Below are 24,883 nucleotides of genomic sequence, written 5' to 3'. Positions count from 1 at the left end.
CTAATGATGACTGTTACATCAACCATTAAAAATTAACTAACCCACAAATAAAATCAAGCGAATACTTTATAAACATCATAGTAACAACAGAAACATAAAACAAAAAATCGAATGCAATTAAAACATATTTTATTTTAGACACAAAACTGTATTTATGTCCACTGTAGAGTATTGTTTGTGGATAGAGTTTTGTGTTTGATCACCAATACACTTCTGTTAACCAACAACTACTTCGTCCTGGGTCACATACAGGCACTAGTGTAGGGTTTGAAGGTTGTAACACCCCCATTAACCAAAAATAAATAAAAACAAAAATATAAATAGTTTTCATAGAAAATGTTTTCAAAATAACTTAAAACTCATAAAAAACCTAAAGCTTCCCTAGACCCCTTGGTAGTCAACCCTCCCTCCTATTAAATGACCCTAGTTAAGCTTATGCTGGATTACCAGTGCCCCTTTCAAGACAAAATGACCCATGTTCCAGAAGCTCCAATAAGGAAACATTGTCACTTAGTTTTTTCAATTTCTTTTAATCGTAGATAAATAAGCAAAGATGCATATGCATCCGTAGCAGCATAAACCAGCTGATGAGATGTCAGATCTTCTTGAGCCCAGTTACTTATTCTCACATCAGATTTGTCAAGCTGTTTTTTGAGTACGTACAACACAAGTCGACCCAGGCTCCATGTGTCTTGTGTAGAGAATATTTGATTCGCTAAGGATTTTAAGTCGATGACATTACTTTCAACAATGTGTGCGACGGAGATGTCAAAATCCCTACCGAGCTTCCAGATATCCGCTTTAACATTAACACCAACCAGTCTCACTTTGGGATGGCTGATGAAATCAATGAACACTTTAGGTAGGTAGTTCCATTCTGTCACTTGGAAGATGTAACACACACTAACACAGGGGCAAAACTGAATGAGAGCAGTTTTTGGTTGTCTTGTTCCCATTGTGAACTGAACTGGCCACTCTAGATCAAAACCTACAATAAGATCCTCTATTCCTTCAATTTTCTTTAAGATGGCTTCACAAACATAACCACAATCTCCAATTTTGTTTGAAAAGTGTACTTTCCCTTTGAACGTCAAGAGCGGCTTTTTCTCATAAAACGAATCGCTTGGGTTAGAGTTTCCATTTTGAACTGGTTTTGTTGTTGATTTCATCCATGCTGGCAATTCCCTTTGCATTGTGATTGGCTAAGCCTCCTAGGGTGGAGGGGAAATAGATATAAACTGTTTATTGGTTGGAAGAACAATCTTAATTAATGAACTAGCTTTGACAAAGTCTTTTATATGGCAACACACTCACACACATATACACAAATATTGATGTTTTCACATTCACTATCATGTTTTAGCTCATGTCTTGCGGTTTGTTATGATTAACAATTATGCACAGAGTAACAAAACAATACATAGACACTTGTTTTGGAGTCAGCAATCTTTAACAATAATGTATGACCAAATGTAGGCTACACATATGTTTGAATTGTGTTCTATAGAGGAATAAACTATGGATTATACACTAAATAAACTAAACTATGGAGCTGTATTATCCCCAAGGCAGCTGTGAGCCTTTGGAGGAAAGCTGCTTGCATTCATTTTTGAACTTCTAATTTACAAATCCCATAAATCTGACACATCAATTTAGAAAAAATGTCGTTAACAAAATTAAAGTAAAGGAATGTTGATAAAATTAGCAAATTGCATTAGTACCCTTGGCTAAGCAATAGTTTTACGCATATGATTATACTTGAGATAAAACAAGTCTGGAGTCAGTTAAACGGTGAGAAACAAATGCACACCATAACATAAACCATGGTGGAACACACTATAAGATTGACTTTAACTGATTAATAAATGGATGTTAACAAGGTAGTATGTGTACATACCAACATAATATACTCTGATACTCAAATTCCATAGTTTGTTACCATCTTATAGACCATTCCACACAGACCCACAGCACGCATGTGATGCGGCACTATGGGGTAAAAATTGTGCACTTCTCTACCTACCTTTTGAGGAATTTATATCTTCCTTGCGCCCCCAATAAACCTATCTTATCTTATCTTATCTAACAGGGGCAGGTCAAGACCTTAAACAAAAAATAAACCTAAAACCTCTTGCACCCCTGGGCCCACTGGGTCCATTTACCAAACAGCCCTGATTGACCCACATGATCCAGATTCAAAGACCAATATAAACTTTCTCTGACCTCTCCAGAACTACACAAGGTTTTATGCATCAATGGATCTGTAAAGAGTTCATTCCACATTTGATTTCACATGGATTGGAAAATCAAGATGAGTCTAGCGATGAATGGACTATCATGAAGGTAAGTATATAAGATCCTACAGGACTCAAAAATGTTGGACCCTAGTCCAAAAATAATGTCTTTAAAATCTCCAAGCTTAATTACTAAACAAAGTTTCCCACTGAAACTTGTATTTACGTACTGGTCCAGGAGATTCGGGTGTACAGTGTCAAATCATATGCATAAATATGAAGATGTATAAGCATTGATTAGAAATGTAGTATTTTGATAATCAATGGTTTACTATGCAAGATATATTATCAATAGTCTTACCTCTTCACTCAGGAAAACCAGCTGAAAAAAAATCACTATGCCATCTGACAAAACTGTCTACATTAGGTCAAATTTGAAGTATGTAAACAAAAACAAAATTAACAAAATTGCAAAATTCAAAGTATTTCCAAATTTTTGAGTTTTACACATTCTTATCATTAAATTATTAGTTTATTGTCAAAACCACTTAGCAAACAATGCATTGGATTAAATATTACAATAGAACACTTCAGAAAAGGTAAAATAAACTTTAAGTTGTTTAGTTAAATTATATGGAGAATTGCACTAATGTGGTATGTGCAGATAGAAAATAATTTATAAATAAAAATTTTTTTAAAAACAAAACGTTTTTAGACGTTTCTACTGAAAAGTAGAAAATAATTTATAAATATGTGGAGAGTACAAATACTTGTAGGATTTAAAACGAAAAACGTTGGGTGCATGCAATAGATAGTTTACAATTACCTTCATCTATTGAACTAATGTATTATTATCAATGTAAGAATGTAAATATACATTCTTTCAAAATGTAAAAATGGAAAATTTGGAAGCCCATGGGGCGTAGCCCAAGGGAAATATGAAAATTAAATGATATAATATTGCATTGTCATCCATTTGTGAGCTATGTTTCAAATTTCAAGTCTCTAGCTAATCAGGAACTTCGTTTAGAATTGATATCAAAATTTGTAGGAAAGCGACTAGCGAGCTAATAAAAACAAGCCCATGGGGCGTAGCCCAAGGGAAATATGAAAATTAAATGATATAATATTGCATTGTCATCCATTTGTGAGCTATGTTTAAAGTTTCAAGTCTCTATAGCTCATCGGGAAGTATCAAAATTTGCAAGAAAGCGAGTAAATAAAAACAAGGCCGTGGGGCGTAGCCCAAGCGAAATATGAAAATTAAATGATATAATATTGCATTGTCATATCGAATGCAAAATGTATAAAATTTTATTTATACATTTGAGAGCTAAGTTTCAAGTTTCAAGTCTCTAGCTTATCGGGAACTTAGTATAAAATTGATTGCAAAATTTGTACCGGTCAAGAAAGCGAGCTAATAAAAACGTTTTAAAATTGAAAGGTTTTTTTATTGACCTTAGAACAATGTGGAAAGATACATTCTCACAAACCACCATAAAATGTTTTCTTTACACTTTATTTACATTTTTAGTTATTGTATTTGTGGTTTGTATATTTTGGTATATTTCAGATAATTTAACCTATTAGCGAATTTCCCTATAGGGAAGTAGCTATTACCGTAGGTCTCATGGTAAGACTTAGGCCCGGGACCGATTTACTTTTTCATTTTAATGTCCCCAGAGGCCAAAAACACCATTCGTTCAAATTTTTATATATGTATATATATATATATAGGTATATATATAGATTTATATATATATATATGTGTCCGTGAACACGATAACTTGAGTAATTTTTATCCGATTTTGATGAAATTTGGTTTGAAGGTGTAAGGCGGGATAAACTTGAATGAGTTCGTGATCCAGCATGATCGGACCATGGGAACAGGGTTTTATGGGGGGTTTTATGGGGTAAAAATTGGTTTTTCTCACTTCTTACCCTCAAAACACAAAATTTCCCAATGTTTCTCTAAACCTTCTTAAAGAGCTTAAAAAAACAAACAATTCAGTATATCAAAGTGTTTTTGTACGGATATTGGTTACGGAGAAAACTAAAAAAATGGTAAATTTAAAATTCCCATGTTATTCTTATGGAGAATATTGTAAAATGTTGTAGTTTGCTTGTTTATGGATATATTTTGATCAAACTTGGCAAATTTATTTATTTTATAGTAAGCTATCAATATTTTACTAAAAACACACTACTTTATTAGTTTCCTTGTAGCAGCAAACCTAGGTACTCGTTAAACCTAATGTTATTTAAATAGATCAATTGAAAATCAATTCGGCCAAATGGAAATTCGCTTAGACGGCAGGTTTGCTGCGGCGGGGGTATTTTATTTATAAGTAGGTTTAAGTTTATGGTGTTAAATTTTAGCTGATTTATTAAACTGATTCAATTTTAAATGGATTAGTAGTACAACCATAGATGAAGTAGGTAATAAGTTATAATTAAATTAATTACTACTTACTATGAAATTACCTTATCTAGGGTACAACAATCTTATTTGTATCGTTAGTAATAAAACCATACCGGTATCAATCTCAAAAATGAATAACTATAATTTCTTACAGTTCTGCTTACAACCTTTCATGATGATGAGAAACTATTTTGCGCTGTTACAGGCTTTAGTAAAACAGGTAAGCATTAAGAATAAAAATAAATAAAAGTGTTTGTTTTCTTATTAAAAATCTGTTGGCTTAGTTTTACCAAGAAGTTTTGCCAAGCATGATACAAAACCATTTACAAAATTATTGCATGTTCCAGTTATGTAAAATGTTGTTTTTAAGTGTGCAAATAGCAGTATTTGCTGTAGGCCTACCTAACATAATCTTAACATTAATATGAACTCAAAAGCGGTTTTGACCAGAACTAACCTACCCCACGACTGAGCTTAAAACCTTTCAATCATTAATGACATATTCCTCTGCCATATGGATCCTAGAGATTTTGCAAATTTTGTATCATTAAATAGACAAAGGTTGACAAATTAGTTATTCATCAGGGTCAGAAGCATCAAACCTTTATTTAACAACAAAGAATTCATCCCTTGTATGTTTTCAAGTCTTTCAAATAAATAATCTTATTGTAGTGAAAATAAACTCTAAGGCACTAACTAGGTGGTTTCTTTCAATAAATTTGTGTTGTATGATCAAGGATATAGTTATTTTCTCTAATTTTCGTAATTTATAAGTAAGATTGATTACTATTTTTAGAATGGCAAGCTGTATGTCAAAAGACAAAAATCAAAGCAATTGACATTTGATAATTGTCTGGAGAGACATTTGAAGGCAGACACACCTTTGGTTCCGAGTACTATTATTCAGGTAGGTGCATTGACACTTTTCCCACGCATAATTACAATAAATGAAATACAATTTGAACAAGTTTATAAAATTGCATATTATATTGATCCGTAAATTTGTATAATACCTGGTCCATTGCAACTTAAACTCTCCATTAAATGTATACTTGCTGTTTAGATCTGTACAATATCATCTAATGATTTTTATTTAGTCAAATTTTTAGTTAATATTACTTTGAAGAGAATGAAGTTTTGTAATTTAAAAAATATGGGTTTTTTGTAATATTTAATTTATAGCCCATGTCATTTAAATTAATAGCATCAATACATATTAAAAATATTTTCAAATAATTTTTGTTATGTTGTTAGAACCAGGATTCTATTTATTTCTTCAACGAAGAATAGTTAGTGAAATATTTCTTTGTCCTAGACGAGCATCATACACAGAGGAACATCACCTAACCCACTCTTTGACCTACTGCTGAAGAAATTTGTAAACCCAAGGCTAGATCTGTTATGTCCAACAGAACAGATCCTTAGTCCAGTTGTATGTTCAAAGTTAAGAGGGTACCGATGTGCTTCGACATTGCCGAATTTTTGGGATAGAGATTCCGGATGTGCTCCAACATTACCTTCACCAAATTTAGAAGATGAGGGGAAGGAAATTGATGTAGGATGGGCAGGGCAGACTACAAGCGAACCTAAAAGCAACCCGAGGCCAGAGCGAAGTAAATCAGTGATAGATTTAGGACCTGGTGGTCCAAGGAAAAACAGGAGGAAAAGGCAAAAAGATGATAGAACTTCTTCAAAAGGTTTGCAGAATGGGAAAAATATAACCAAAAATGTAGCTCCAAAACCAGAAAGAAGAAAATATGAAAATGGGGTAGTTATAAAACCAGAAAAGAGTTTGATTCGTGTATCAAAGTGTGAACCTAAAGGGCGGGCAGAAAATGTAAACGAAAAGATTATTTTGAAGAAGGATGCAAAAAACAAAGCAGAAACAATGAAAGTGGATTCAATCAGTATGACACCATTAAATGCAAAATTGACACAGTTTAAAAGAATGTGTTCCGATATGTTCTTAACTGGAAATCCAAGAAGTAACAATAGAGAGAAAGAAACAAGTGTCAAGAGGAATGAGTATTTTGGAACTGATGAAAAAGTACCATCTCAGACAAAAAGTACCCAGAATGAACAGATTGTTTGTAAAAACAGCATTGCTAAAAACTATACAAGAGTTAACTCGATAAAATGTGAATTGTCAAAGGGTGTTGAAATGCTAAAACAAGTCAAGAAAAAAGTAACCAGTGGTGAAAAAATTGAATCAACATTCAAGAATTCTGAAACTAAAATAGACGACATAAATGAATTAAAAATAAAACTGAAAGAGCCAATAGAAAATGCAAGAAAGACAGATTCATGTCATAACGTTGATAACAATAATTTGATAACTAACAATGAGAAAGACAACTCAGTAACAAACAACACAAAACTGAAAATTTTAATGCCAAGAAGTGGTGGCAGTTTAAAAAATAAAAACGATGAATCTTCAATAGCTTGTGTTACAAGTGGAGTTAGCAGTAAAAACAAGCCAATTAAAGAGACAAAAGGCAACATATCTGTTGAAAATAATCAATCAAAGAATTATTTAGATGCAAAATACCTGCTTAGCCAAGGAGGAAAGCCGCACCAAGAAATTTGTCTTGACAAAACAAAACCTTCTGAAAACTTGAACTGTAACTTAAAATTTCCCTCTACTAAAATTGAGGATGGTTCACAAGAGTGTATACAGAAGGAATACGCAAATTATAATGTTGAAAGAAGCAAGGCATTAGCTGTAGCAAAAGAATCAAAACCTGACAATAAAACTCTGCCAATCAACTGTAATCAAGTGAGTGAAACATTTAAAATTGGTAAATACATAAAAGATGCGTTTCTCAATGCTGTAATCTCTCAAAAAAAGCTTGTATCAGTTCGTGAAAAAGATAATTTTAAACATATAAATACAAACTCTAAAATTCCACCAAGCTTTGTATTGAAATCAGTTCCTCAGCATTTAAATGAACAAGAGAAAACACAAAATAAAACTACTACTCCTATAATTAATGTTTGTAAAACTGAAAAATCAGATTTACCGAGACTTACTGATGATACAAAAAATACTCCACACGTTGGGGTGAAAATCGACCAAAGAATTGAATATAATGACATAAAAGTGTGTAAAATTGAGCCAAAAGTTACTGAAAAATTGCATGCCATCTCTGCAACAGGGAAATATTTAGATGGGTTGGCTTTAGATGATGAGCTTGATAGGTACAATATTAGTAGTTATAAAGGGTTCAAAATTGCAAGATCTCGTCCAGAAATTTGTGTAAAGAATAAAGAACTAAATAAAAAACAAGAACTACCTGAACAAATGGTCAAAGACAATATCCAACCATTGCCTGGAGATAAAAAATATGATAAACCAGCTGGTGAGCTAAGTAAACAGGCTGAGCTCAAAAGCAGCCGTGATGGCAATCATGAAAGCAAGACAGAAAACCAGATGATTTTTCAAGAAAATAAAATGTTGTGTAGTCAAAATGGCGTAGACAGTAACTACAAAAAGATTGGGGAAGTGAAGAACTCAAATAACAAAAAAGAAGTTGGAAGTAAAACCATTTCAGACCAATGCCAAGCTATCGTATCTGAAGATGCTAACAAAAATATGGCAAACAAAAATTCATTGAAAGGATCTGTAGGAATCATTGACCGAGAAGAGCTCAAATCAAATGACACCAAAGAAACTGCATTTGGGGATACTAATGAGTTAGTTTTACTTGAAGAAAATTGTAATAATGGGTTTACTAGGGAAATCAAACAAGTTTATAGTAATAAGGATAGCGGTTCCAAAAAGAAACACATAAATCCAACTACAATTAAATACCAAATGAAAAAGTTCCGTAAATATAAAGAAAAACAAAATATATTTAAAGATTTCAAAAAACAACAAGGAATCGACGATAAAAGCAATCAAGATAGAAAACAAAGCAACAATCTTCAACCAAAAAATAAACAGTTGAAAACTCTTTTGAAATTGGTTAAAAAAAGAGAAGTCATTACTAAAGCACACCGACTAGCGAAAATTACTCAACAGCAAAGAAGTAAAAGTGTTTCTCACATCCTAGACAAAATGCTGGACTCTTTTAAGAAGCAAGAAAATATAAAACATGTCAAGTCAATATCAACAGAAGATTTACTCCATCCTCAAAAAGATAACTTGAAACTAAAGTTGATTGGTTCAAGAAATGTTAAAAATTATAAAAACAAAATCGCTCAATCAAAAAATGATAATAAATATACCATGACAGATGAAAAATCTACCTCAGTTCATTCTAATAAAAACAATAGGGCAGATACACCAAATAAATCAACTAAAAAACAAAGTCGTAGAACTCCTCAGAATAAAGATGTAGAAATAGAGGGAGTGTGCAAAAGAGCACTGAATAGCAAGTCATATTCAAATCTACAACAGAATAAGAACATTATTAATGAAGAAATGAAACACAATAATGATTTAAAAAAGAACAAGTCAATAATTTCCGCAACCAAGCAAGAGTCAAAAAAATTAGTCAGAAATAAAAGAAAGGATGACTCAAGTGGTTATAGTAGTTTCAATAATATCATGAGTGGTCGTGATTTAGTTATTCCTAAAATACAAAACGATCATAAAGTAAGCAGTGTACGAGTAAAAACTTTACATATGAAGAAAAACAATGTTGATAGTTCTAAAACAGCCTCAAAACAACAAACAAATCTTAAAGAGAATAAATCCAATCGTCCAAGCGCAATAGTATCAACAAACCGGAAAACTTATGTAAAAGAACCAAGTGAACGAAATTTAACAAAAGGGTTTAATATTAGTAAGCATATTTTAAGTACTGGCACTTATAAATCAAATGAAAATGGATCATCCGTCAGGATAACTCCCAATAAAGATCATAAAAACTCTTATACACTGAATAATGCTAAAAATTACAACAAAACACAGCATGGGATGAAACAGGTGGAAAAGTTACCTAAATCGCTCATTAGTAAAATTGGCAATTTTGAAGCTCCTTTCAGACCAAAAGGTGTACAGAAAGGATCTATAATGACTAAAAATAACAGACCTCAAGCTGCAAATTATGTCAAAAATTTTGGCTCAAAATCTATGTTGAACAATCATTTAAAAACGGAAGGTATTGATGAAAAGAAGTTGCCACTTCATTCAATAGACTCAGTAAACAATAAAAATCTAAATAAGAAGATGAACAAAACTAATAATGTAATTTATCAAAGAAAAATAAAAGAAGGAACCAGTTTCTCTAAAGAACCATGGAAGTCAGTTCGAGGATCTATTAAAAACTTAAATGCTTTAGAGGAAAACAGGGTAGCTTTAAATTCAAAACATAATGAGTGTCAAAGTAATTATATTACAAAGGTTGAAAAACAGGTTGAAAATAGACCTGATGCAATAGAGAACACAAAAACTGTTAAGGGTATAAAAGTTCATGGAATCAATCCGGTAAAGGAAAGATTGTATTTAAAAAAAGAAAGTCATGATACCGGTACTGTACCAAGTTCTAAATATAATATTTATGAGGGAGATATCAAACTAAACCAACTTGTCAAAGAATTCTGTTTGCCTAAAAATAATGATTTGAAAGATATGCCTGTATTTAATCAGGATTCTCCTAATTGAAATACAGAATAAAAATCAAAGAATGCAAATTTCATAATAGGTATAATGGGTGAAGATAAGCTGAAAGATTTAGTAAAGAAGAAATGTAAAGAAGCCAAGCTCAAAAAGTTGTAATATAATGATAAAAGGATGAAAACGAACAAATAATTTTACTCACATATTGATAGTGAAAACAGAAAAATACCATCATGAGCTATCAATACCACATAACCTTTTTACAGCCAAACAAATAAATGTGTAATTATAATCACCAGAAATATCAGAATAATTTTGTGTTTGTTAATTAATTTATAATGTATATTTTGTTTTCTATTAAATCGTGATACACTCAACTTAGTAAATATGTGGTGTATGTATTTGTTATTTATTGATATAAATTCAATAGCAAAAAAAAAAAAAAACTTTCCGTTTACATTTCGATAAAGTCAATATAATCTCACTGTGGTGTAGCAGCAATAATTAGTCATTTGTAACAACTCTTCCGTATGAAGACTTCATCAGAAAACATTAACCAAAATCATTGTCAAAATCCTGTAAAATTGAACTTTTTCCTATAATTAGTGAACTCACAAAAGTAGACATAATTTGTAAATGAACAAACATTTTATTTTAATTCAGAATGTATTTTTGGATTTCCACGAAATTGTATTTCCTTAATTTATTATGATTTTGTTATTAATGTGTTTACAATCATGCCGTAAAGTTCCGCAGGTTTATGTACTAATTGAAAAGTAATTTTATTGCTGAAATTAAATTGTGATTTTTACCATTAGACAAACAATATCTGGGGACGGGCTATATCTCTAATGAGACCTCAACCCATAGCAGGAATGAAATAAACATCAGTTGAGCAAAATCATCAGTGGTTACGGTGCAGAACCTAACCTCGTTTGTTACTTTTCTTAAATTGTCTTGACTGCAAATTTAAATTTGAAACTCTTTCAAAGTTTCAGGGACTTTCTTTGCTGACAATAACATCGCTAATATAATTCACAACGCTGAAAAAATTAAGCGTTTCAACTGTTAGGAATGAAGACTTTTTTTTATAGAATTTGTGTTCTATGACCAATCACGTAAAGGCAATGGAAAACAAAAGAATCTAAGGTGCTACCCAGGGGCGCCCCTTAACGATTTTGGTACACTAAAAGTCTTGTTTACATAAATCAATTTTCTCAAGCGAATTGTTAACTAGAGGATTGATTGAAACCGGCAGATGTAACTTCTCATTGAGAAACTGTTCTTTGTACAATAAGGAGGTTATTGTCATCCATTTCAAACTAATCTACTAATTTTATTACTCAGATATGCATCAATGCACACTTTAGTTCCTTTTATAAATAATCAACTAGCAGTGTTTTAGTATTGAATTTAGGATACCAGAGTAGATCACGTCTTTGGACGAGTTTTAGCAGATTTTCGTTTTAAATCAGCCACTTACAGATTGTGTTACTCTGGCTGGTTTGGTTATTATTAATACTATTTTATCCCGAGTGTTTTAACTTCATTCACATCTTTACTTTTTTTGTAAGAGAGCTATAAAAAATCTGCTCTTATTTTGTAACGTCAATCTGTTGTTAAATAGTAGTATAATTAAAATGTTAATAAGATATTAATGGTAAAGAATTTTACCCCGCTTGGGGATCTAACCAGCAACCTTCAGATATGAGGTTACACTATACTCGTCTTCACACACAATTACGAAGCTTTATATCTAAACGATGCAATAGATAACAAAAATTTGTCCTTTCAGTTTGATTTGTCAAAAATATCGTGTATACAACATAAACTATCACTAAAGAGGAGCGGAAAATGTCAATAGCTCAATTTAACATCAAACTGGAATAATTAGCTCTACCAATGGTCAAAGGTTTAAACCACGACCATTTGTAGCACAACAATCAACACAACAGAATTGTATCAAATTTTAAAATTGACAAGTTACATGTGTCCTCATTCAATTTAAAACCGCCTTCGATGTTCTCTGTTGTTTACGATAAACCGCTGTCCACTTGCGAAATATAAATCCTCAGACTCCTCAACGTCCGGCGTTGTTTACGTTAAAACCCCTGTAAATACAACTCATATAAATCTAAAGACATGTCTACAGACAGGACGCCGTATATGAGTCCATGTGTCAATCGGTCACTGATCGTCTGACGGTGGCTTCTGATTGGTCCTCGGCGCGACGCTGGCCACGCCTCCCGCGGAGGAATACATTCGGCGTCGCGGCGCTTCGCCTTATTATTTAAATTCAGATCCATGTTGTAGGGTTACGTCGGTCTCGTCGGATCAGCTGATGATAAATTGCCTGTGCCATCGATAGGATCGATATGTGACGTGGTCAGGTGAGTGACGTCATTGTCACGTGATACGTCATGTGACGTTAGTTGTAAATTGTATGTTATGTGGTGTCTGTGTGCTGTGGTGGGTAATCATTGGGGTGGTACGGATTGAAAGCGGTTCGTTTCTTGCTATATGAACCTTCGTTCGTGGAGATGAAGTAGTAAAATACAAAATAAATTAATTTTCGTGATTGTGGTACACACTTTTTTCAATATCTGAAGAAATAGATCTAGATAACACAGAAACATCATTGGCTACGCCTATAGGTTGGTTTTGTGATTCCTTCTCAAGCGAGGTTCCACAATAAGGTCCAAGAGAAACAATACCCTTCCCTAAACCAACCAACTAGAGTCCAACTGAATCCAGCCCAATTTTAGTTAATTGTGTACACGCTACAGACCTTTTCGAATCCACTGACTTCACATTTTGAATTTGCTATTTGGTTAGAATTTGACTCAAAATGTTTACTAGTTTTAGGACACACATTTCCCTATCACATTAGGTCTATGTTTTATTTATTTTCTAAATTCATCAATTGCAATTTAACATAACATTAGTAAACTATTCCCTACGTCTGAGCCAAAAGAGCTGGCAGCCACACCTAGTGAACTGATCATGAACACGATCTACATGTTACGTGTTCAGTTAGACCAGTTTGACCCAATACAGTGTATAGATAGTTAATAATAACTTATATATGCACATACTTACATTATACTTATATGGCTATACTTATATGTAATCTGTACACACAGAACAGAGTACATTGTAAGATAAATCAAGATATACAGCGTGTCCAAGAATTTACAATGATAAAGAACGGAAGGACAATCTATGATATTTTTTATTGTTGTTTAATACAAAAAAATCCTACAAAAATTGTTTTGCGAATGAGATTTGTCAAACGAATTAACTTCTTGTATGAATTTACCTCTCGAGTAAACTGAATTTCTTTCATTTACTCAATTTCGTCTTGTAAAATAAAAAAAAAATATATCCCTTTAGCTACATTAAATTAAATATTAAAAATAAATTCCTGTAGTTAAAATAAATGAAATAGGCTATTAGAAAATACCCGTAGTTATATTCAATTAAATACTACTCCACCTTAAGATGATTTAGAATGTTACTGTACCAAAAGGTTTAAACAATTTTACATAAAATTTATTAAAATTTTCTGCAATTTGGTTTAGTAGTGAATTGACTATTCACAGCACCTATTATTGTAACTGTCCACTAATAAATTTAGTTGTTTCCATGGCCTTTCCAAGCTCCATCTACTAGTAAGATAGACATTTTAAATGTTTTTTTCAGCCATTGAAGGGAAATACTGTAAAATGAAGAGACGTGTTAAATTGATATCACTGCACTCAAACGTAACCGGACATGCACATAAATAATTCTATAGATCAACAAACAATACCTAGGTAAATGAAGTATCTATTGTATAAATCTTGATGGTCGTCTACCTATTTAAATAAATGAAACAGTATAGTATTAGGTCGAATCATATATTAGTAATCACAACTACAAAATTATTGTTGTTGACATCCTAAATAATTATGTTCTTGAAAATGAACCATTTGACCTTAGCTTTAAAACGCAAGAGCTATAAGTTTTAGATATCAATTAAATCGGGTAATTTCTAGATAATTTACAGTCCAATTTCTAATTACATGTAGTTACTAAGTAGTACAATGTAGTTTAGACGTTTTACTTGGGTGAAACGTGTATAGTATCATATATCCTATACTCTTATATGAGCAATGTATGCTTTTATGTATGTATGGTTGCACAAAGATCCCGAATACGGCTTTTACGATTTCCTTCAAATGTTGTAAAGTAGTAACAACATGATGCTACCTAACAGCGTTTTTACGTTGGTTTTTCATCGTTCAACCTCTTTTTTGATAGATCTTAATTAACAGTGTAAAATTTGTAAATGTAACAAAACATAACATGTAATTACGTACATATGAATAACTATTATAAATCAAACATTCTTCTATAAAACTGTGCGGGCACAAGTTCTCCGATAAATTAATTATATACATACGTCGATACGTATTTTTTTATAGTTATTTGACTTATTTTGGTACTTTTCGGGTATTAATTAAGTTAAAATAGCAACAAGGTTTGGTATATAACTCCTCCTTAGCCTATAAGGAAAAATACATAATATTTGTATTATTGGCGAAATGACCGTAACAACCAACTATAGATTGTTTAATTAGCCAAAAATATCCAAAAGAATAAATTCAGTTGATTGTAACATTTCTAATATTCCAAAAACCTCATTTTCATCAATTAACCGTTCACATTACTCCCCCTTTAATACTAGCTGCGAATGTGGCCGAATATTTGCCAATATGTTTTAGTAATCGATGCCATAAATAATTGGCAGTTCATAAGCGAGCTGGTTAATACAGTGGCACTATTAGCAGCTAGAGCATGTCATTAACAGGGCGAGGGCCAATAATGTATTGATGTAGCAATATCTTCACTTAATGATTTTACAATTGTTGTAACATTGTTTGCGTTGCTTCTGTTGTTTTCTGCTTTTAAATGCAACGTTAAAAATACATTGCGTCGTGTATTGTCCTACTAATATTATAAGTGAGGAATTTTAGATGTATGGATGGATGTTTATGACAAGTAAACGTGAAAAATACTGAATGACAGGTTTGAAATTTTCCACAAAGGTAGATTATGCAGGTACTTTAATAGGTATATTCAAGTTCTTGAACTGTCCTCGGGCTCCGCCAAGAGGCTCTGGAGTTTACCATGTTAAACTTTATGAGTATTATATTTTTTAAAAGAGTTATCTACCTACAATCACACATGCATACAATTTGATACACTAATTTTTATAGCATCTAAGGATTTTAAAGCAAAAAAGTAAGTCTTTAACCTATATCTCACCTAGACTACGATAAAAACTACTTCACATAACACTATTTGTTAGAAAGAAAGAACTTCACTAATACTTTCCCGCTGGGAAATTCTTGAAAACCCAGCAAGAAACGAACCTCCTGTAGAGACAAATAACACTTCGCCACAAAGGTTTAAATCACACTCGAAGGTGCGAATATCGAATATCGCATATCGCATTCCGCAACACCTGCAACTGATGGTTATATTCCCGACTCATCTCTGTACTTCTCGATTACACATCCACACGGTTATGGCTGATTCACGGCGAGCAATATCCACAGAAAAATGTGTTAATTCCGTCGAAACAGAAATATGAGAGTCGCGAATGGAGGTTATCGTTTTCCAATGGCAATTAGACTCGACCACTCGCCCCTGTGTTATTGGCTTCTTGCGACACGCTGAGCTGCGAGGCGCTCCACAAATATTTCAGTCCGGATTTGGAACCTTTTCATTGATTTAAAATTCAATTTTAAGACAATATGTACTGGTTTTTGGAAGTTATATATTAGGTAGGCTACTAAAAACGTGAATATTGTTATACGATTGCTAGTATTCCCATCATTGAAAATATTGGCAAACGATTTGGGCAATGCTGTAAACGCCATGTCTAAAGTTTAATAGAAGTAAATTAAAGTTTTTTATCACGAAGCTTGGATTTACCGTTAACTTTGGATTCCAAAGTAACCGCTTCTATTTATTGATATTTTTTCTCCAAGATAACAAACTGTAGTTAATTGAATGACCGTGTAATGCAATCTGCTATTAAAGTTCTATTTCATGTGAGTTATATCTTACTTTCATAATTGATTAAAACTGGTTTTCGATAAGCTAACAATTTAGTTATTTGTAACTGAAAATTTGGGGTATATACAATCAAACTGTGTTTAACAGAGCATTCTGTTGGTAGATTACTTAAACTAAATTTTTTTCCAACCTGGCTACAAATTAAACATGGAAAATGGAACTTATATTTTCCAATTTATAGCATATCCATATTCCATAGCCAATGTCTAACGTTAACTTAACCAAATATATTCAAACTCCCCAACTGGTGCGTACTAGTTCATCACGTTACCAAACTTTTGATCAAAAATGGTCTTAATATATTTATAATTTTTATTTCCTTTTTTTCTAATTACAATTTTCTATCCTACTTTCCCATACCATACAATTTATCTGACAGCTGATAAGCTATTTCATTTAATGTTTATTTATATCATGCATTTGATTATTATAAAAACATTGTGTTTCTCTCCTCAATACAATCACCACACATAATATCTTCTCAGTTTTATTTTAAAAACCACAATCGATTTTCATGGGATTCCAGCTAAATATTAATCATTTTACTTGTAACTATCTTATACAATTATTATTATGAATGCATTACTAAATTGTGCATGAACAAAAGGACATTTTAAAGTGATGTCAACCAACAAGCCAGTAAATGAACTTGGACTTAATCACTCTTCAAGAAGCCAGTTATGAACTACTCTACCAAGGGCATGTGTTCCATCTCCATCAGTAAAATTGTAAATTATGATTGACATTCTGAGGCGCATTGGTGAGTTTCAGTATTAAGTTTAATGCAATTTCACTAATTTACTCTCAGAAACTGAAAATTGTACAATAAATTGAAACTGTTCTTGTTAGTTACTTCTTTTTACACAATTGATTTGCTGTGTAAAATATTAAGCTGAAACAAATCCCAGCGATATTGATTTTGAATTACTTCACTTAAATTTTTTCTTTGTCTAATTAACTAAGCTGGTCCTTCGATCTATTTCTCTTATTTTTTCTTATTCTCAACTACTTTTTCCCAACACCAACAGAGGTTTTTCATAGTTTACCACCCTCCTGTTACACCCTTGAATAATAAATCAAATTAATTATTTAACATTTTGATCCATCTGAACAATCAAAAACTAGAACATATTATAAATTCAGTATAAAAGAAGTCTAAAGATATTTCAGTCACTCCACGGTATATTAGCGTCAGTTCCATGTCTACAGAAGTAAGCAATTTCAGAGTACCTGTGTTGCCAGGGGGTAGAGACACAAAGGTCATATGTTAGGGGAAGGTTATATAGGGTCTCGTGTGCCCAGGGGTCCCTAAGGGACAAACTGTATGGGCTGTTGACACCTTTAAACCCCTCAGATATAGCCTGTACTTCCTGGTGTATTCCTGTCCTTGCTGTTTTGGCCCAGAAAGTCTTCATGGGTTTTGCTATTAGCTTTCGAATGAATTGTTGATGCTGAATGTGAAACTAGAACGGAAGACAACGGATTCGTCTTGTTCGAAGGAAACGTATAAGGCTGAGATAAGGAACTGTATAGATACTTTCAGAAACAAGGTAATGCAGCCAAATAAAAAAATGCATATACGTTATACAGGTTTTCTTATATTACGCGTTAGAATGTAATTGTAACTTAACTGTGGTATAGAATAGTTTAGACATTTTAAACTTTTTAAATTTTAAATAGGTTAACTCTGTGTTCACCTAAACCAGTCAACTGTCTTTTAATATAATAAGTGTACAAATTATTTATTGAATTTTAAAAGTTATGGTTTTTGTAAAGAAGTTTTACCTAAACGTTTTGAACACCTAGGTACTTTTAATGTTTTAATTGTTATTGATTGTTCACACAACTTAGCAGTATTTAAAATTTAAAATAATCAACAAAGTTGTACTGAAGAACTAATAATTCGTAGTAATACACAACTTAACATTTGAAAGGATAATTTTTCAAACGCAAGTCTCTACTACCGGTGTTAAGTCTTCCTCAGTTGTTGTGTAACCATTATAGTATACAAACGTTGCCTTAACAAAACATGTTAATTTAAACATTACCATGTTAAGAATCATTTGAGATAAATCATTTTACCATGGAATAAAAACAAGAAAGACATAGAGGTTAATTATAATTTAAACCACTACCAGCGGGTACTTCTCCATGTTCATATCTAACGCAGGTGTGCTGACGGTGGGGAGAAGGGGGATGGTTTGAGATATGTATTTCACACTTCACAGGTTCATTAGGCTACGTACCGCATTAGGCCTTTGACATCGTTACGCTGGAGGCATAAATTATTGCAACATTCTCTGCTATGAATCATCTGCATAACCTGTACGTAGTGCTATCTGCACGCGGGCTGCAGACGAGTAGATGAACGCCCTCCATGTTGAATAAGATTAAACATATAGCTTTGTTAGTAATTTGAGGGATTGTGTGATGGTGTTTCTGATTTCAGCCTTTTAAATATGAATACCCATAAGGTTAACATGGGAAACTCCAGAGCCACTGCCAAAAAGTATTTTTGAGATAACATTTATGTCTATATGTTAATTGGGAATGTGAACTATCATCACACCAAATTTCAGCCCAATATGACAAGTTGTTCATGCGTGATTGAACTGTAAACATAAATAAAACACAAAAAAAAAACAAAAAAACACAAACTTTCACATTTATAAGATTAGTAAGATAAGATCATGTAGGTAACACTGGTCAAAATTAGCATAAACCTTGTACAAAAATGTATTACACGCAATAAAGAAAATACAATCAATCATTATGGTAAGATAATCTACATAAATATGTTAGCTGTGTATTACCCGAAAAATTAAGTATCATATTATTTCCAAGATAAATATAATAAATTCACCTGAAACACGACCATAAATAGTAAAAAATTCAAATCCGTACTTTAAAATATTTGTGGAGCGCCTCGCAGCTCAGCGTGTCGCAAGAAGCCAATAACACAGAGGCGAGTGGTCGAGTCTAATTGCCATTGGAAAACGATAACCTCCATTCGCGACTCTCATATTTCTGTTTCGACGGAATTAACACATTTTTCTGTGGATATTGCTCGCCGTGAATCAGCCATAACCGTGTGGATGTGTAATCGATAAGTACAGAGATGAGTCGGGAATATAACCATCAGTTGCAGGTGTTGCGGAATGCGATATGCGATATTCGATATTCGCACCTTCGAGTGTGATTTAAACCTTTGTGGCGAAGTGTTATTTGTCTCTACAGGAGGTTTGTTTCTCGCGGGGTTTTCAAGAATTTCCCAGCAGGAAAGAATTAGGGAAGTAGTTTATTTCTTCCACGCTCACGTATTAAAAGTAGATACTACCGAAGTCTTTTAAGTGAGATACAGGTTCGGGATTGCTGTATTTTTAGGGTCCCTTGAAGCCATAGTTCAAGCCGACTTCAAGTTCTAAATGTTTGTCCGTATAACATACACATTTTTATAGACGATTTTTGACGTTAACCACAAAGAATCATCACGTCAATTTCAACCACATCATTTCCATGGCTAATTTCCCTATGACGTTAATAATCTATGTATCTGGGACTAATTTAGGCATATCCCCATTTCGATATTGTTACTGGACTCTGTCCTATGGCATATTGAGGTTCTGACGTTGAAAAGACTTCACCAAGAAAATTAAGAAGGCAAAACCTTCAAATTTATATAAATAATATGACATACCATCCTGTATGGCCGATTTATGCAACTAATAATCAAAACAGTTCGATTATTTGTCCACAATATATACACATGGTTGCTATTTTCATACTCATATATGTGGTTCACACGTTGCGAATGTGTATATTAGCGAATTTCCCATATAGGGAATAAGCTATTACCGTAGTACTCATGGTAAGACCTGGACCCGGGACCGATTTATTTTTTTGTTTTGAGGTCCCTAGAGGCCAAAAACACCATCCGTTCAAATTCATATATATATATATATATATTTATATATATATATATATATATATATATGTGTCCGTCAGCACGATAACTCGAGCAAAAATGATCCGATTTCGATGAAATTTGGTACAAACGTGTAAACCTACATTTATTCGATCGAGTTCGCGAACCAGCATGATCGGACTATGGGAACGGGGGTTTATGGGGGGTTTTATGGGGTAAAAATAGGTTTTTCCCATTTTTGACCCTAAAAACACAAAATTTTACAATTTATTTCCAAACCATTTTGTAAAGCTTAAAAAAACAAATAATTTAGTATATTGAAGCGTTATTGTGCGCCTAATGGTTACAGAGAAAATTCCAAAAAATTGTAAATTTAAAATCCCTATGTTATTCTTATGGAGAATAAGTTAACTGTTGTAGTTTACTTGTTTATGAACATATTTTGATCTAATTTGGAAAATACATTTATTTCTTACTAAACTATTAACATAAAAAAACCACCTTTTTACTCTCCCTGTTGCAGCAAACCTAAGTACTCGTTAAACTAATTCTATTTAAATAGGGAATAAATATGATATTTTTAAGGAGGCATTTTAATGTGAAATCCTATCAGGCTAATGGAAATTCGCTTAGTCTGCAGGTTTGCTGCGGCGGGGGTATTTTAATATACTGTCAACTTTCAACAGTTTTCATTTTATCAACAATTGCACGTGTAAAACATATTGGACGCATGGTATACCAATTGGGGATTTGAAGCTCTATATCACCTTTAACAAATCAAATACTAAAATTTAAAAAAAAACTGCTGTACTTGGCGCCTAACGATTAAGTGTTGCGCAAAGACGATTGGCCCACGTAAAGACACCGCTATCACACACACACACAGACACGAGTGATGTACGGATTATCATATCAGTGGCCGGTAGCTAATAGATAAGAGATAAGAGAGAGACAGGAGCGTTAGTCTCTTGTCATCTGACGATATGGCGGCCTCTCCCATCTATTGTCTGGTAATTAATTACTTTCATTCTACATTAGTAATTAATCAATTCCCTGTACTGAGTAGGTGCGTAAAGTGAATGTTGTGTTTGAAGTGTGTGTAAAGTAGTAGGATGTCGACATTGTAGAGAATTTAACGTTTGTAATAATTAATCAATTCCCTATACTTAGTAGCTGTGTAGAAGGTGGATGTAGTTTTTGAGTGTGTGTAAAGTAGTGATACCGACATTTTACAGCATTCAACATTAATCATTTACACACTAAGTAGGAAAAGCATCGTGTAAGTGTAATGTTTGAATTATAACTGTCAGCTGATTCAGTACCAATCAATAACCCCATTTGATATCCCCGTAAAACGTCTAGATTTTGTCAATAAAGTTCAAACTGTTTATACAATTGTCCACATCTCTCTTGAAACTGGTTTGGCCTGGTAATAATTGTAAAGTACAATCTGAAACGAAACCATTATAGTAATATGACAGATACCTCTGCACAGATAACAGACAACCACACCTATTACAACATTACTATTATTATTAGGCAGTTTACTGTAACCTGTGTACAGTTACAGTACACAGATAACACATCATTATTTAGGCAAGAAGGGTTTTTGAAATTTAAGAAAGGAACTGTGCAAATCCGATTTTAGCTAAATAGGTTTCACCTGTGAAGAAAAACATAACGCTCATGAGTTCCTTAAGTTTTCACTCAGATTTTCCCTAATACCTATCAACATTTACGTTGGATGATGCAAGTAGAATTTTCGTCCTTTTGAAACATCTGGGCCATCTTAGTGTTTTAGCGAATTTCCCATATAGGGAATAAGCTATTACCGTAGTACTCATGGTAAGACCTGGACGCGGGACCGATTTTTTTTTTCATTTCGAGGTCCCTAAAGGCCAAAAACACCATCCGTTCAAATTCATATATATATATATATTTATATATTTATATATAGGCCTATATATATATATATGTGTGTGTCCGTTAGCACGATAACTCGAGCAAAAATGATCCGATTATGATGAAATTTGGTACAAACGTGTAAACCTACGTTTATTCGAACGAGTTCGCGATCCAGCATGATCGGACCATGGGAACGGGGGTTTACGGGGGGTTTTATGGGGTAAAAATAGGTTTTTAACATTTTTGACCCAAAAAACATAAAATTTAGCAATTTATTTCCAAACCATTTTGTAGAGCTTAAAAAAACAAATAATTTAGTATATTGAAGCGTTATTATGCGCCTAATGGTTACGGAGAAAATTCCAAAAAATTGTAAATTTAAAATTCCCATGTTATTCTTATGGAGAATAGGTAAACTGTTGTAGTTTGCTTGTTTATGAACATATTTTGATCAAATTTGGAAAATGTTTTTATTTCTTACTAACTATTAACATAAAAAAAAAACAGTTTTACCTCCCTGATGCAGCAAACCTAAGTACTTGTTAAACTTATTCTATTTAAATCGGGAATAAATGTTATATTTTTAAGTAGACATTTCAGTGTAAATCAAATCAGTCAAATGGAAATTCGCTTAGTCTGCAGGTTTGCTGCGGCGGGGGTATTTTCATTTGCGATAACGCTTAAGTGTGTCGACTATGTTAAACATTGTTCATGTTTAGTCGTGTAACTATTTCCTATAGATATTATATGAATATGAATGTTACAGGGTTGCGAGTTATTCAGCCCGTATCCTCAGACGGACTACAGCTTCTCCACTGGAGCTGAACCGGATTGTCAAGCTCTGTGATAACTATCGGCAACACTAAACATCTTCTGGTAAGTGGAAAATATGTACAACAAGGTTTGTGTGGAATTATCAAACTAGACGCTAGACAAACTTCACGTTCTAATGTTGCAGGATTGAAACTGAGGTACAAGTGCAAGGTTTAATTCTTAAGTGAACTTCATCTATTTATTTCAGTAATTAAGGGGAGGATACAGCAAATGCACTTGATGACGCGAATCGCAGGATACGTGATACAGTCCCATTGTATTATTTTGATGCACCGATTCTCCATGCAATGAACACTATGACAAAAAAAAAAATGCAATGTATTATCATCTTCAGCAAACATACCTATTTGACCAAGTCTTAAGTGTGTCTATTAGTTAAATTAATTTTTCTAGATTACCTATTTAGCATTACTATTCCAAAACTTTATACCACTTTGCTTTCTGTACAATAAAACAATTACCACGTTTAACTCTTTACCACATAAGTAAAAGCAACACATGTCCGCCACCTGCATCGCGCGTGACCGTACATTCTGATCAACCCTTCTAATGCGATTGGCGATTTTAATGCGATCACAGAAGTCATCAACTTACCATTAAACTCGGGAATGAAATTCGGAATAGGAATCAAAAGATTAGTGCTGCCCCGCTAATCCCGCCCCGCTGGCCGACAGCGGCACAACGCTGTGTATTTGCATATTCTCCCCGTGCCACCCCCGTCTGTCTTTCATATGTCGGGCCTCCTTGGATAGACAAGTCAATAACGCGACCCCTGCTGCTCGCTCCGAGGCTGGGGATTTGCAAATATTTACACCGGATTGATTCTCATAAGAGTAGTTAAGATGACAGGTTAAACAGGTTGCGAAGTAGTTGAACATACATTTAAGTGAAGTTTACTATTATCATCTGTAAACATAAAAAAAAATCACGTACAGTATGCCAATAGAAAATTCAGTATGTCCTGTTACTTCTTGATCATCGTACGTGTTATTAAGTTACCTGAAAGTACAAACTATGTCAAATAATATGTATTTGTAATAATATATTCACACTTATACTGTTTACTCACAAGACAGTAAATACAGATATAGATGATAAATGGTAAACGATTTTGATTGGACACTCCAATCATCATCAGACCCGATAGGCGACTGACAACACCTTTATTGGCTCTAATTTCTGTACTGTTATTGGCTCTCGGAAGTACCGGCCAATAAGTTTCTAAAAAAACTAGGATTGGGTCTGGAGATGATTGCAGTGTCCAATCGAAATCGAACACTTATACCATCTTTTATATGTATTTAGAGCGTCTTGTGAGTAAACATTATTGTACTTTTAGCTAAGATGATTATAAAAAATATTGCATCTCTTAAGTGACTGAACCATTTAAGAAAAGACCTTGTAGATAACGGAAGACAGCATTTGTCAGATCTCAAGCCAGTAGGAGGACCGGTGTGTGGAGCCTGCTGTTGTATCATCTGTGACCACTAAATCATGAGAGTCACTGACAACTTGTACCACGAGAGATGTGACATGTACAATGTTGTATCTTGTACTAGGTGATGTCAGAGCTCAAGACAGTAGGAGGACCGGTGTGTGGAGCCTGCTGTTGTATCATCTGTGACCACTAAATCATGAGAGTCACTGACAACTTGTACCACGAGAGATGTGACATGTACAATGGTGTATCTTGTACTAGGTGATGTCAGAGCTCAAGACAGTAGGAGGACCGGTGTGTGGGCCTGCTGTTGTATCATCTGTGACCGCTACATCATGAGAGTCACTGACAACTTGTACCACGAGAGATGTGTCATGTTCAATGTTGTATCTTGTACTAGGTGATGTCAGAGCTCAAGACAGTAGGAGGACCGGTG

The 24,883-nt window shown here is 33.3% G+C and overlaps 1 protein-coding gene and 2 long non-coding RNA genes across 3 annotated transcripts; 2 read left to right on the top strand and 1 right to left on the bottom strand.

Annotated features, from left to right (window-relative positions):
* Positions 1 to 320: 320 nt before the first annotated feature.
* LOC128995933 (3'-5' exonuclease-like) lies at positions 321 to 1,357 on the bottom strand. Its single transcript, XM_054420993.1, has one exon. The coding sequence runs from the start codon at positions 1,191 to 1,193 to the stop codon at positions 507 to 509; it is 687 nt and encodes a 228-aa protein (XP_054276968.1). The 5' UTR covers positions 1,194 to 1,357; the 3' UTR covers positions 321 to 506.
* Positions 1,358 to 2,688: 1,331 nt separating this feature from the next.
* LOC128993876 (uncharacterized) lies at positions 2,689 to 5,563 on the top strand. Its single transcript, XR_008490846.1, has 3 exons — positions 2,689 to 2,833; positions 4,811 to 4,876; positions 5,453 to 5,563. It is a non-coding gene; the product is annotated as an uncharacterized LOC128993876 (long non-coding RNA).
* Positions 5,564 to 21,168: 15,605 nt separating this feature from the next.
* Positions 21,169 to 24,664, top strand: LOC128993944 (uncharacterized). Its single transcript, XR_008490849.1, has 3 exons — positions 21,169 to 21,280; positions 22,942 to 23,051; positions 24,569 to 24,664. It is a non-coding gene; the product is annotated as an uncharacterized LOC128993944 (long non-coding RNA).
* Positions 24,665 to 24,883: the final 219 nt, after the last annotated feature.

The sequence above is a fragment of the Macrosteles quadrilineatus genome, unplaced genomic scaffold, assembly GCF_028750875.1.
Source record: "Macrosteles quadrilineatus isolate MER2022 unplaced genomic scaffold, UCM_ALF_1.0 Scaffold_5__1_contigs__length_97177068, whole genome shotgun sequence".
In the NCBI taxonomy this organism is placed as follows: domain Eukaryota; kingdom Metazoa; phylum Arthropoda; class Insecta; order Hemiptera; family Cicadellidae; genus Macrosteles; species Macrosteles quadrilineatus.
The sequence above is the reverse complement of the archived record's forward strand: the minus strand, read 5'-3'. Positions and strand labels throughout refer to the sequence as shown.